The 14,547-nt window shown below is 63.9% G+C and overlaps 3 protein-coding genes across 3 annotated transcripts; 2 read left to right on the top strand and 1 right to left on the bottom strand.

Annotated features, from left to right (window-relative positions):
- The first annotated feature begins 590 nt into the window (after positions 1-590).
- Positions 591-2,405, top strand: AMSG_12271 (uncharacterized protein). The gene is made up of 2 exons (XM_013898930.1): positions 591-748; positions 1,261-2,405. Exons 1-2 carry the CDS (start codon positions 642-644, stop codon positions 2,351-2,353), a joined length of 1,200 nt encoding a protein of 399 aa, XP_013754384.1. The 5' UTR covers positions 591-641; the 3' UTR covers positions 2,354-2,405.
- A 315-nt stretch (positions 2,406-2,720) lies between these two features.
- On the top strand, positions 2,721-8,936 carry AMSG_09535 (uncharacterized protein; the record flags this gene model as incomplete). Its single annotated transcript, XM_013898915.1, has 5 exons — positions 2,721-2,780; positions 3,261-4,964; positions 5,084-6,428; positions 6,476-8,599; positions 8,692-8,936. The coding sequence occupies 5 exons, from the start codon at positions 2,721-2,723 to the stop codon at positions 8,934-8,936; spliced, it is 5,478 nt and encodes a 1,825-aa protein (XP_013754369.1).
- Positions 8,937-9,312: 376 nt separating this feature from the next.
- On the bottom strand, positions 9,313-13,627 carry AMSG_12270 (uncharacterized protein; the record flags this gene model as incomplete). The annotated part of the gene is made up of 5 exons (XM_013898929.1): positions 9,313-9,375; positions 9,407-11,508; positions 12,186-12,711; positions 12,744-13,559; positions 13,601-13,627. 5 exons carry the CDS (start codon positions 13,625-13,627, stop codon positions 9,313-9,315), a joined length of 3,534 nt encoding a protein of 1,177 aa, XP_013754383.1.
- Between the last annotated feature and the right edge of the window lie 920 nt (positions 13,628-14,547).

Here is a 14,547-nt window from a genome sequence, read left to right as displayed (position 1 = left end):
CCCCTAGCCTCACCAACGGCAGGGTCAAGTGTACGAAAGGCCGCACTGGCTTGAAGCCAAAAGCCAACGAATGACCTGCCGACATACCACGGCGTAGAGACAGAGATCTAGTACGAATGAGATCAACAAGATGGGAGGTGGTCATGGTCATGGTCATAGCCACCATCGTATATATGTGTATGACTAGATGCAGATGACGGTAGGCGGGTGGGGAGGGAGGGAGGAGGAGGGGTGATCGAAGACGGGAGAGGGTGGGAGGGGGGGGGAGGGGGAAGGGGGGAGGGGAGAGAGAGAGAGAGCAGATGACCACATCTGTGAATAAGATCAAAGGGGAAGAGGGGAGAATGACAGAGGGGGGAATGACAGAGGGATCGATGAGAGTATGGGGCTATGTACGACATGGGTTACGAACCAAGCGAAACTGGCCGTCCTGATGGCCAACAGACGATCATTGGGCGAACGAGCAACAGCAACGAAACCTGTGACCTGGAGGCAGGCCACCACCACCACCACCACCACCACCACTTCAACTGCTACTACTACAACTACTACCACCTCACTACCCCCTACCCCCTCCACCCCAACCCCTACCCCCCACACCCCACCCTCATCCTCACCCCCTTCTCCGTCGCTTGCCCTCCATGTCGGACTTGGATATCCATGCTCTGACCAAGACTCCCTACGCAGACCCTCTTACGGGCGTGGCCATTCTGGAGAAGGACTCTAACTATGATGTGCTGTGGACGTGGTACGTCATGGTGTGTGGTGGAGCAGAGATAGAGCGACAGAGATAGAGGGACAGAGAGAGAGAGAGCGGGAGGATGAGGGACGGTGACCGTGCGCGCGCTCGCTCGCGAGCAGATGGACGGACCGAGACACGAGCGCGGGGAACGTACTGGCGGATGGATGGAGGAGAGAGCGCGAGTATGCGGACGAATGGACGGATAGACGGACAGACGAGGTGGGCATGCCGTTGGGCGGATGGACAGGACAGATAGACGTCAACTGGATCAAAGGCTACAAACTGGTTCGCCACAATGGCGTGGCCTGATCTATGCCGTCCGGTCCGGCTGGCACTTGTGGATCGTCCGAGCCGTCTTGCTGCCGCTGCATGGCCTTTGCTCGCCCCATGCCGTCTACTCGTCCGTCACGCTACTTGCTCACACTGCTCTCGCTCATCGGCCGACTCATGGGCTCATCCTGGGCGTCCGCTCCACTCATTGCCAACTCACGAATCCGTGCCCACCGTGCCGTGTTTAGGATGTACCCCGGCCTCCCGGACAAGTTCAAGACTGTCCTCCGCTCTCGCTCGCAGCTGACCGAGCGCACGCCACCGAAGTTTGAGCTCTCTTCGCTTGACTCGGTCTACTGCTACTCGACGACCCGGTCGGGCGACGAGATCACGGTCGCCGCCCCTGCCCGCGAGGCTGTCGCCGCCCGCACCGCCGCCCGCGAGGCCGGCGACGACGAATTTGAGCTCGACGACGAGCTGCAGGCTGTTCTCGACGACGAAAACAGGGTCTCCGCCCTCGACAAGGTTACTGGCTTTAGCGTCGTCATCCTCGCCACCGAGTTCTTCCCAGAAAAGTACGAGGCGCTTGGCGCCGTTCTGGCCAACGTCTACGCCGCTACTGGCCTCACCTCGAACGTGCTCCAGGCCTACTTTAAGGCGCTGCTCAAGGCCAAGGTCGACGCCGGTCCGCTCGGCGCCTACATTGCCGCCGACATCGACATCCGCAACTCTTGGCTCTCCGCCTCGATCAAGGACGTTATCATCACATTTGGTGCCGACGTCGTCCTTGTCTGGGGCGCCATGCTCCTCAACAAGCGCATCCTGGTATACTCGGACACCCGCGACGCCCTCGAGCCCGTCCTCCGTGCTCTTCCGCTCTTTGTCTGGCACAAGAAGGACTGGTCGCTCCTCATCCCCTACTCCCAGTCCTCGGACGTCGAGCTCGCCGAGCTCGCCTCCAAGCCGACCTACGCCGCCGGCATCACCTCGCCAGCCCTCCTCTCCTCCGACCACCTCTACGATGTTGTTCTTAACGTCTCGGACCGCTCAGTCTCGGTCGCTCCGCACGCCTCGGCCGACCTCGCCATCGGCTCGTTTGTCAAGGACCTTGCCACCTACCTCGTCGACGCCGGCAACGATCCGGACATGACCGACGGTGACATCATCAAGGGCCTTGCCGTCAAGACCGGCGAGCTCATCAAGAAGGTCCGCTCCCTCGCCGTCGACCGCGACAGTAGCTCTCCCGCTATCACCCGCGACTCCCTCGCCGACGCCGGCATCCAAGGTGCCCTCGCCAACTTTCTCTACAACGTCGCTGCCGCCGAAGGCATCGCGCAGTAGCGCCCCCCCCCCCTCCCCCCCCCCTCCCCACCACACACACACCACACCCCTCCCCACACCCCTCCCCACACCCATCATCCCATCATCCCATCATCCCATCATCCCATCAAATCAACCCCACCGCATCAACCATCACGCCAACATGCCGGCCCCCTGCCATCCCCTGTCCTCCATCTTGGCTGTGGCACATCGCCAACATGTTAACATGCTCGCCCCTGGTAAGCCTGGAATTGGCACCACCCCACTCCGCAACACCCGCCCCCCCCCCCCCCTCACCCACCCACCCACCCACCACCACACACACACACACACACACACACACACACACACACACACACACACACACACACACACACACACACACACCATGCACAAGGGCACTACTTCATCCGCTGCCTCCAGGTCTGGCTCCCTCCCACCGCTCAACGTCAGTCTCCGACGCACCGCCTCTAGCAGCAGCCAGACTGCGGTCAAGACTGACAGCAACAAGGCCGACCAAGACCATCATCATGACCTTCATCACCATGAGCATGAACATGGCAGAGAATCGAACTCTCCTCCATCTTCGCTTCCAAGAGCAAAATCAGCCACAGAGCCATCTCCTCGTGGCCTTTCCATTGCTGCGGCTGAAGCTAGTCTCGATCTCGCCTTTTCATCAAGATCATCATCAGCAAAGCCTTCTGCAAGAGATCCAGATGCTGATGACCTTGCTGGTCATGGAACTGGAACTGCTTCGCCTCTGTCTTCTCCTCACCCCTCTGCAGCCAGTGGGCTGGACTCGAATGATGATCGTGTCATGGGTAGGGGTGCTACCAAGTCGGATCCGACCACCACTGCTCCCACCTCGCCTACCGACCCTTTCACACCTCCTCATCACATCGATCACCACCTCAATTCGGCTCCCCAGACCAAGACGGACGGGCTCTCTGTCGCCACGTCGCCGTCTCCTCTCCCAAAGTCGGCATCAGCTCATCACTCGCAAACGTCGCTCTCGCCAGACTCGTCGTCCCCAGGCGCAGTCGCTGTCGAACCAACGCTTGCCAAGGCGTCGTCTGTGGAAGGCCCAGTCGGCTTGAACTCGAACTCGCGGTCGCCCCTCGCCCGCAGAACCCCGGCATCCATGCCCTCCACCCCGCTCGCCTCGGGTGCAAGGAGCACCTCTCCGTCGGGACTGTTTGGAAGTAATCGCTCGCGTCTCGCAGCCTCGGGCTCCGACTCGGACTCGGATCTGGACTCGTCGTCGCCACTCTGCCGCCCGCGCGCAAGCACCCTCTCCAACGAGTCCAGCAACGACGCCATTCTCCGCGCCGTGATCGAAGACGCCGGCGACTCGCCGCACTCATCCGAGATTAGCAACAACGTGTCGGCCCCGGTCACTGCTGTACTCGCCACCTCGGCCAACCTCAGCCCGTCAGAGCTCCTCAATGCCACAGACCACATGATTATCCGCACCAACGAGGACATGATCGCCATCTCCCGCGTCGCACGCTCCCTTCTCGACTCGACGGACAACCAGGCTGGCTCGTCGTCATCCTCGTCGACATCTTCGGGCGGCCTCGGTGTCTCGCTTCGCCGCCCGCTCGACATTGCCAAGCTCCGCAAGGAGGCGGGTCTGCACTCGGTCTCAGACTCAAACCCGGTTGTCCTTCCGGCTTCCGAGTCTGCTGCCCGCTCCGCCATGCCTCTCGCTCCGCACGAGTCGACAGACGTCTTTGCCGCTGCTTCAGAGGCCTCGGCTAGCAACTCGGGCAAAGACTCGTCATCTGCCGTCTCCTCCATCGGCAACACCGGCCACTTTGTTGGTGAGGCCATCCAAGACATCGCCACCGGCTCCGTCCGTGAAGACGTCGCTCCCGACGATGGTGGCTGGTTTGGAGCAGAGGTCGGCCCTGGCCACGTCATGACCGCCTCCCAGGCGGCCACCCGCGCACGCGCACGCTCACGCACACGCTCACGCTCACGCGCCTCCTCTCGTCGCCCCACCCACTCGCGGACCCAATCTGCTACCTCATCGCCGTCCAAGTATCGCGCGCCTCGCGTCTCCACCGACGACGAGCTTACCGAGATGGGCAACTCGCAAAAGTCTGCTGGCTCTGCTTCCATTGCCCCGGTCTCGTCAACTTCGAGCTCGTCCACCTCGGCCGGCTCGGTCGACAACTCGCACCCTATCCGCATCGTCGCCATTCCGTCGTCGCCAGCCACTGCCATCATGTCCACCCGCGCCCGCGCCGCAACTCTACTCATGCGCGACGCTCATCCCGGAACCTCGTTCTCGTCCGATACCCACGACCTCAACACCTCGCCAACCGCATACTCGGGTACCGTAACCAGCACCACAACCACGACCGTCACAAGCGAGACCCATCACCAGAAGCACAAGAAGCGGAAGAAGAAGAAGAAGAAGAAGAAGCGCGTTCGCCGCTCATCCTCCTTCGAAGTGCACGGCAACGAGCGCTCCACCTACTCGTCCCGCCGCCACTCGCCGGTCTCGTCGTCGTCGGCCTCGTCGTCCTCTTCCTCCGCTGGCTCCTCGCCTTCCTCGTCGCACACGGCCTCAGCCGCTGACAACTCGTCGGAACAACACCCTGACGTCATCCGTGCCAGTCGCGACGTCCGTCGCTCCTCCGCTGCACGTTCGCCCTTCCACAACGCCGGTGACTCGGGTCCCGTGTCGACGTCGTCACGCTTGCGGCACTCACATCAACGCAACCGGAATCGGGCCCGCGCCAGAACCGTCGCAAGTCCTCAGGCATGCATCGGTCGCAGTCGATGGAGTACTCATCGTCTATCATTCGCTCGCCCCGCGTCTCAGACTCTCACTCGGGCACCATGTCGTCTGCAGATGCCATTCCCGAAGTCGACGAGCACTCGCACTCACGCTCACGCTCCCGATCGGCCTCGCCCTCCTCGCCCTCGGCTTCGTCTCTCTCGACCTCCCGATCGCCCTCGCCGTCGTCGTCCGGCTCCGTGGAAACACCAAACACCGCACGCCCGCCACCGCACGCCTCGGACTCGTCGTCCAACTCGTCGTCCCGCTCGCCACGTTGCTCCTCCTCATCATCATCATCGTCATCGTCCGTCTCGCTCTCGGTCTCGCTCGCTCCCTGGGCAGAGACCAATAAGATGCCTGTCGTCCGCAACGGTCTCGAGCAACGCCGCCGCGCCTCCATGACCGCCGCCGCCCTCGGCGCACACCGCCGCCGCTCGCTGGACATGACCAACGCACCTGCCATCAAGTCCCCCTTTCGCCAAGGCAACGGTCGCTCATCCTCCTCTCGCACCATCTCGCAGCGCATCGCCGTCCGCAACGCCAAGCGCGCAGGCCTCCCGCCGCGCAGCGGCAAGTCGTCCACGCCCAAAAACAAGGACTCGCGCAACCACTTGTCGCTCGCCTCCGGCTCCACTTCTCGTCTGTCCCACCACATCTCGGGTCACCGCAACTCGTCCCCCTTTGCTCGCCGCTCCAAGATCAAGCGCTCGCGCTCGCAGGGTCCGTCCAAGCTCTTTGCCTCGTCCTCGCGCTCGCGCCACCGCTCGCCCTCGCCGGAATCGTCGTCTTCGTCCTCGCTGCTCACTCCGGTCACGCCTTTTATCCCCGACCTTGCCCAGCGCCGCGAAGCCCGTGCCCCATCGCACTTTGCCACTGCGCCTACCAATGACCAGGGCTTTGTCTCCTTCTCCGAGTCGGTCATGGACGACTCGAGTGTCCTCCCCACTATGACCAACTCGGGCTCGCGCTCCTCACTGGCGGACACCTCGGTCTCCAACGCTACTACCCATGGCCGCTCGTCGTCGCGGACGCCTGCCCAGATGGTCGGCCTCACCTCGTCACGCGGTGTCGAAGCCGTCGACGAGCCCAAGTCGCCCACTCGCCAACGTAGGCTTGCCCCGCTCCCGCTCCCACAACCGCTCCGAGACGTCATCGCCCTGCCCAAGTCAGCGTCTGAGCCCTTGAGCCTCGACAGCAGCGCCGCCCCTTCGTCTCCAACTACTATCACCATCACCCAAGACCCGCTCACGGCCTCGTCATCATCAGCGGTCTCCGGCACCCACTCTGATTCGTGCGACGATGAGTGTGCAGCCTCGCGCGCCGCCTTTCAGCATGACCTTGGTCAAGGCAAGCGCCCGTCCGCCGCCGGGCCCGGGCGCGGGGCAAGCGGCCTAACTACGCCCGCCACCAACTGGCCTCCCATTCCAAGTCGTCGTCGGCCTCGTCCGGAAGCAGTTCACACTGCTCAGACCGCGGGCTCTCTCACGAGCGCCACTCGGGCCTCCGCATCTCTGTCAACTCCAAAGTCAAGTCCAGGGCTCGAGCTGTCTCACGTGGCCCGATCTCGCGCGAAACAAAGGGCCACGCTCCGAAGCCCCCGGGCGGCCACCTCGACGTCTCAGATGACCGTCCGCGCTCCCGGTCGGTCACCGCCCAGACCTCGGGCTCCAGTACCCGCAACGCTTCAGCCTCGCCCGAGGATCGCTTTGGCCGACGCGCTGATGGAAAACGTGTACTCTCCGACGAGGGCCCTGGCGATGCAGATCTTGTGGTCCGCGCCATAGCCGCCGCTCCACGTAACGCCGCAAGCATCAGCTTCTCGCTCGCAGGCCGCAGTCGACCCAAAATATCGCCACGTGCTGACAACGAACGCACCGTCCGCCAGCAGCCGCGGACCGAGAACGAACTTCCTCTGGAGCTCATTGATGTCCTCCTTGATGAGATCTCGTCAGACTCTTTCTCCAACTCGTCGTCGTTCTCGCCCAAAGGCGCCTCGGTCGATATATGGGACGCCATCCGGCCGCGGGGTATCGCCTCGTCCACGCACTCGCTTGTCGTCTCCTCGTCTGGCCCAGATAGCGGCTCGGCATCAGACATCTCCTCAGTCTCGTCGTCGCCGCGCTTGCACCCGAATCTACGCAACAGTCTCCGCGCCGCACACGCCGCCAACTCGTCGCCAATGCTTTCCCAGCGGCAGCTCAGCATTTCGCCGCCCACCATCCGTACAAGAGGCAAAGGTGAGTCGGCAAAACAAGCAGCCCCGACGCTCCGCTCCACCCGACACACCACTGTCATGCGTACCCAGGGCGGCAGCTCGTCGTCCTCGTCGTCGTCGTCATCATCGTCGTATGGCTCAGCGTCGTCGTCGTCGTCGTGCATCGGCAAGTCGCCGGCGTCGTACTCGGTGACGCCAACTACGCCTGACATTGCGCCGCGGAGCCAGCACACCGCAACAGCGCCTGCCCCACTCGACAAGCTCGTCACCGAGTCGCTCCGCTCGCTGCGAAAGGGCGCCCAGCCGCACGCCGACGCAGTCGAGGCCTTTGCCTCGTTTGTCAACAAGTCCAACAACGGCTCGCCCGTCACCTACACGCCCGCCGCATCGACGCCGCCGGTTTCTCACGCCAACGCCCACGCCCGCGCCCACGCCCATGCCCAGCAGCCGCAAGCACACATGCAGCAAGTGCACCGCGAGTCGCCCCCGAACCGACCTGCCTCGACCCCGGCCAAATCGCATGCGTCGCGTGGCTCCCCGCGAACAGCCCCGAGTCAGGCAAAGCCCCCGTCGCCTCGCCGGCGGACTGTGTCGCCTGCAGCCGCCTCCTACACTGTACCCGAAGCAGTGCCTCGCCCCGCCTCTGCCGCCACAGCTGAAGCTGTGCGTATCGAGGCCATGCTACAAGCGCAACGCGAGGAGATGGCGTACAACCAAGGCGTGCTCGACGCGCAGCGCGCTATGATGACCAGCATGGGTACAAGCATGGGTATGGCCATGAGCATGGGCGTGGGTTCAGTGACACGATCGCCGATGGGTGCTGCCTCAACCGGCAGCTCGCCGTTGTCGCAGTCGGCTGCACAGTCGCCCACTAGTACTGGCTCACGCCCGTCCTCGGCCGTGCGCATGTCGCCGCGCCGGGTCACCGATACCCCGCCGTCGCTCAACTCATCGCTCTACTACAAGCCGATGCCGTCGGCGCTTGGCTCGCCGCTCATCACGCCGCTCACCCCCGCACCGCTGCAACTCTCGCCGTCACCCGCAGCAGGTTCCCGGCCGCTTGCCCACCTGGCAGTGTCGGCACCGGTGCACGCGCTCGACCATCTGCGCATGCCCTCTGGCAAGCTGCCTCCGCGTGCCTCCTCGTTTGACGATGAGCACCTACGAGTCTTTGTTGGTTCACATTCGACATCGTCGTCGCCGTTGCCAGAGCCGTCACCGGAGCTACAGCCGGGCGCCCCAGGCCCAGCACCGACTCAGGGTACAACCCAGACTCTGAATCCTGCACTTGGCGCTGCTACTAATGCCCCGGCCCCGAGCCCAGCTCCTGCACCGGCCCCGCCCCAAGCCCAGCCCCTGCGCCGATCCCCGCCTCAAGCCCGCAAGTTACCATCCCGCCGGCCTCTGCCGTCTACGACGCTTACTCGGCCCGGGTAGAGATGGCACGGCTGGCAGCGCAACGAGCAGAGCTCGAAGCCCGCCACGCCGCCATCGTCCAGGCCCACCAGGACGAGATGTCGCGGCTAGTCCTCGAGCGCTCTCGGGTTCAGGCTCACGTCCGCCTCACCCAGCAGCAGAACATGTACCGCCACTACTAGCTACTACTACTAGCCACCGCTACAGGACACCAGTACTGGCTTTTGATGGTACACTCGTTCGCAACTGTGCGCGCGAGCCTCAACATGAACAGTACAGTCCAAGAGATGGGGGAGGGGGGGGGGGGGGGGGGGGGGCTCTCGATATCGAGGCGATGGGCATGCCGCGCTCCCGAGTGCCCCTGGTCCAACACCCTCCGGACGCAAGGTCAGGTAGATGCAGCGGCTTAGGTGAAAAAGTCCTCGCTGGTAGCACTGGTGCAGATGTCCGTATGCGACGACTCGGTCGTCCGCGTGCGACGGCGGCCCCGGCGGTGAGCTCCGCGTCGGATGGCGGGGGAGCCGGGGGTGGACGTGAGGGGTGCAGTCGATTCTGTGGTCATCGGGCCGCTCTGTCGCGAGATGCGCTTGTTTGACGTCCTCTTCCGTCGCGGTCTGGAGCCTGCCAAGGGGCTGGCGGAGGGGATCGAGACCGAGACCGAGCGCGTGGCCTGGCGCGACGGCGGCACCTTCATCGACTCGACATGCCGCATGTTGCGGAAGTTGTTGAGGTTCCTGAGACCGCCTATCTCTCGCGGCGAGACCGCTGACTGAGAGTGGCGCATGGTCTTGAGTGAGGCCTTGGTCCGTGCGGCGGCTGGCAATGCCAGCCGCGCCGCAGAGACAACGCCCACATCAACAAGCTCGTCATCGTCGCTCGACACCGCCAGGCCGCCGTCGAGCTCAAACCGGACAACCGGGGTGACTTCTGTGGTGGAAGTGACCGTGTTGCCGCGACACGAGGTGCGGGTAGATGACGTGGACGACGATGACGACAACGTTGTGGAAGCCGATGCCGACGACGAGGGCGGATCAAAGACCTCGACGACGGTAGTGAAGGTGTTCGAGGCGTTGCTGGTGGTGGCCGAGGCCAGAACCGACGGGTCGTCCTTGGTGGGCCCGACACGCGCGCGAGCCTTGCGCCGGAGCGTGTAGAAAAAGGCGCCAAGGAGGATGACGGCCATGGCAAATATGCCCATCAGCGAGTACGAGACGGGCGGACGGAGCGACGGCTTCTCGCTGATGAGGTAGGACGAGACCTGGATGGCCGAGGCGAGAACGAGAAAGGCGACAACAAGAGCCTCGCGCCAGCGTTGGCGGAACGGGTGCCAGATGATGATGGCGGCGAGGTAGATGACGGAGGCACCGAGCGAGACGCCGAGCTGGGCCAGGTTGTGCTTCTGGGCGAAGACTGAGGTGGAGGCGAGCGAGAGGAGAAAGAGGTAGTGCAGGGCGCCGCCCCACCAGACGACGTAGGCCTCGAAGAACTGGCCGTAGCGGATGACAAAGTCGGTTCGGGTCCACGAGGCCTTGACTAGTGCCGATGTGGCAGGCAGGTACGCGGCGTCCAAGGCCGACGAGAACCTACCGAGCCAGACAAAGACGGCGACGACGCCGACAAGTGTGTGGACGAGCATGATGACGAGCGAGACGAGGAAGATCGGCATGTGGTCGGCGGACCAGCAGACGAGCTCCGGCTCGGCTACCAGCCGCCACACGCCCTCGTTGTCGGCGGTGCAAAAGACGCCGGCAAACGACGACGAGGCCGCCACGAGGTAGAGAAGCGAGAAGAGAATGGTGGCGGCCCGGAAGATGCGATGCTTGTAAAACTCGGCCAGGCCGGTAAAGCCCCACATCGCGAGCGCGAGTCGGAGAGCGAGAATGGCGACTAGCATGGCAACCATGGTTCCGTATCCGATCGAGACTGAGGCCCAAAAGCGGACCACAAACGACGACGCGATGGAGCAGCCGGGCTGGAGGAACGACTCGGCGTCCATGGCCGAGAGCGCCAGGAGCCGGTAGACGGTAGCCAGCGGTTCAGCGGTCGCCACCGATGCCACCTGCTGTGAGCCGCGGACAAACTGCGCTACTTCGAGGACAGACACCGCCACGCCGAGGTGCTTGTCCGAGAGAGTGAGCATGGCGAGGAGGACGAGCGAGTAGAAAATGACGTTGGCCATGATGAGCGCCACCAAGACGGCCTTCGACGGCGGGCAGGAGACGCAGAGTGTGCCGTCGCGGTAGTGCTCCGGCGCGCACTGCGCACACTCCCGCCCGGCGTACTCGGGCCCGCAGCTGGACTGCCGCCCGCCGGCACACCTCTCCGACGGCGGCTTGCACTCGATAACGTAGCCTGCGCCCTCGTCAGGCGTCCAGAAGCCCGGCTGTGGCCAGACGCGGTTGCCGCCGGGGCAGATGCCGCCCGCTGGGCATGGCCGGCACGACGCACCCACGCCGAACCACCCAGGCTCGGGGCAGTCGTCGGTATAGAAGACGTCCGTCACGCCCTTGCCGCCTGTCGGGTGCACCATCTCCAGCGCCACGTACTCGGCTACCGGATGTGGCGGCGCCAGAAAGGTCAGCTGCTGCCCATCGTCCGAGACGTTGACCGCCAGTGTGGGCGAAGTGGCTGTCGCCAGCACAGCAGTGAGACCAGCGTCAAAGCCTGTGCCGGTGAGGGTAAAGACGACACCGCCCGCCAGTGGCGAGAGCGACGGTGCTGCCGATACCACTCGGGGCGTAATGACCTTGGGAGCTACAGTAGGCGGTGATGGTGGTGGCGGCGACGGTGGTGGTGATGGTGGTGGCGGCGGTGACGGTGGCGGCGGCGGAGATGGCGGCGGAGAGGGGGGTGGCGGCGATGGCGATGGAGGGGGTGGGGGAGGCGGGGACGGTGGTGGTAGCGGCGGCGGCGAGGGCGGCGGCGGTGGGGAAGGTGGTGGAGAAGGAGGCGGAGGAGGGGAGGGTGGTGGTGGTGGGGACGGGATCGCTGGTGGCGGCGAGGGCGGTGGCGGCGGCGATGGTGGTGGCGGCGGCGGCGAGGGCGGTGGCGGCGGAGAAGGAGAGGGCGGCGGCGGCGGAGAAGGTGGCGGCGGCGGGGAAGGCGATGGCGGCGGAGACGGCGGCGGCGGAGACGGCGGCGGCGGCGGAGACGGCGGCGGCGGTGGAGAGGGCGGCGGCGGCGGGGAGGGTGGTGGCGGTGGACAAAAGAGGCGGCGGCGGCGGCGACGGAGAGGGTGAAAAGTGGCGGAGAGGGTGGTGGCGGTGGGCTCGGCGGCGGCGGTGGAGAGGGTGGCGGCGGCGGAGAGGGCGGTGGCGGCGGAGAGGGTGGCGGTGGCGGAGAGGGCGGTGGCGGTGGGCTCGGCGGCGGCGGTGGAGAGGGTGGCGGCGGTGGAGAGGGTGGCGGTGGCGGAGAGGGCGGCGGTGGCGGACTCGGTGGCGGTGGGTTGGGTGGTGGAGGCGGCGCCGGGGGAAGGATGTTGTCGTAGTTGAAGACAAAGCCATCGGAGCTGCCGCCCGAGTCCGAGACAAAGTCAATGGTCGCCGTGCTGCCTGTCGTTTCAAAGACAAAGGGGACCGAGGAGGAGATAGTGGTTACCTGCGGGACCGAGTTGAGCCGCTCGCCGTCCTTGATGCTGCAGTAGTCACCCCCGCCGAGGTCGTGGATGGTGTAGGTGATGCGGATGGTGCCCGAGGCGGCGACAAGCGTCCAGGAGCAGAGCAGATTAAGGGCGTAGTTGGCCGAGGTGATAGGGTCGGGCATTGAGATCGTGCCTGACCCGCCAGGCGGGACGGTGATTCGTTGGTGGCCAACGCAGTTGGGCCCGTCTGGAGGCGGCGCGGGCGGGGCAGGCGAGGCAGGGACCAGCGACCATGAGCCGGTAAAGCCTGCAAACTGGCCAAAGTCATCAGCGTCAAAAACAATGTAAAGGTACGGTCCAGAGAGCGAGCGAATGGTCTCCCCGAGTGAGTGCCCGACCAGGCGGTGACGAGCGGCGATTTGTCGTCCGGCCCATCATAAAAGTAGACGTAGTCAGTGTCGTCCAAGGTGACAAAGGTAGAGAAGGTGATCGAGACGAGCTTGGTGGCATCGACCGAGGTGAGGTGCCAGGCGCAGTGCGAGTACGGTGCGTAGTTGCCGGTGTACGGCGTGTGCGACTCGATGGAGACTCCAGTCGAGGTGACAGTGGTGAGGCCGGCGCAGGCCGGCGTGGGCGCTGCGGCGCCAGCGCCTGAGCTCCAGGATACTTGGAACCCGAGGTCAAAGGTCTCGTAGTCGGACATGAAATAGAGGGTTACCGAAGCTTGCGAGGCCTTGACACTCGCTGGTGGCGGCGTTGCTGACCACGCGCCGATCATGTCGGACTGGATGGTCGGTCCGTCAAAGACGCGTAGCAGGTCAAAGTCGGCCTCAATGGAGAATAAAGGGAACGAGAGCTCGACAGCGCCGCTGGGGACAGTGAGTGTGACGATGCACTCGAGAAACGGCGGATAGTACTCGTGGCCGACCGCAGGAACGCCGATGGTTCCACTGGCGGCGGTGATCTCGGTCCCGCAGTGGCGGAATGGGCCGAGTGTCGTTGTTGCGGCCGAGCTGACCACGACGTAGTCAAAGTCGACGCCGGCGCCAAAGGTCCCCGAGTCGGCATACAGGCCGACATACATCGACGGGCCCGAACTAACAAACACAGTTGTCGACGGCGTAGTGCCGGAGAGCATGCCGATGACCGGTGCGGCCGCGTTGTCGCCATCGTAGATCATGATGTAGTCAAAGAGGGACTCGAGGTCGAACGAGTTGATGGTGAGCTGAATCTTGTCCGTCGCACCTGCAGTGGATGGTTGGACACGCCAGAAACAACGAGACTCGGCCGCATACGTGCCCTGTTAGATGGTGAGTGAGAAGATGAGAATGGAGGGAGGGAATAAAAAAACGGCATCAAACCACGTGGATGCGCTCGATCGATGAGCCAAATCGCTTCGACTGGAGCTTGCTGTGGCAGGGGCGATATGGCGCAAAGCAATGGCGAGTGGAATGCGCCAGGGAGGTCGATACAGAACGCGAGGTCGAGTCAACAACGACGGCGTGCTGTGTGCGGAACGCGCCGTGTGCAAAAAAAAAAAAACCACCAACGGCCACGCATCGTCTGGCGAGCAAGACAGAGAGCCCAGAACTCGGAAATATTTTGATATTCCCGCCATCACTCTTTGCCACCACCATATATCCCCCCCCCCCACCCCTCACCGATGTTATATGACTTTGGTGGTGTGTGGAACACGAGCACCTGGCACCAGCAAATTCCTTGATGGTTTCGCACCGGCAAAGAAGACAAAAAAAAGCCTTTCGTCCACCAAACGAATGGTTCATCCGCTCGGAACCGACACCGAGTCGCGAGGGACGGCCATGGCTTGGACACGCTACGGTGTGGGATAGCCATTGTCAGAGTCTAAAAAAAGGTATCATCGAGGAATATCGGCATGGTATATACCTCATAGGGTAGTTTGAAGGGGGTGTAACAGGTATACCGAGCGTAGGAGGACAGGGGGTGGGGGCTGCGGGTGGGGCGGGGAGAAAGGCTGTTGTTCGACGCATCGACCGGACAGCAAGCACGTACAAAAGCAATGGTACCTGTGGCTGTTGTGAGGACGTTGTCTGTGTATGGTGTGCATGAGAAGGAAGCAGAGCCTGCCCACACATGTTGCTGGAGGGTGGTTACGAGAAAGAAGAACACCAGAAGGTATTCTGCTTGTTTCCCCATGGTTTGGGCGGTGGAAGGGGGGGGGGGGGGGGGGGGGG

The sequence above is a fragment of the Thecamonas trahens genome (genome assembly GCF_000142905.1).
Source record: "Thecamonas trahens ATCC 50062 unplaced genomic scaffold supercont1.50, whole genome shotgun sequence".
Lineage (NCBI taxonomy): Eukaryota > Apusomonadida > Apusomonadidae > Thecamonas > Thecamonas trahens.
The sequence above is the reverse complement of the archived record's forward strand: the minus strand, read 5'-3'. Positions and strand labels throughout refer to the sequence as shown.

Excerpts from the sequence above, each read along its gene's own strand:
- AMSG_12271 (XM_013898930.1), top strand. The coding sequence starts at position 642 with ATGTCGGACTTGGATATCCATGCTCTGACCAAGACTCCCTACGCAGAC. Across the intron at positions 749-1,260 it reads TATGATGTGCTGTGGACGTG|GATGTACCCCGGCCTCCCGG; the intron begins GTACGTCATGGT and ends TGCCGTGTTTAG.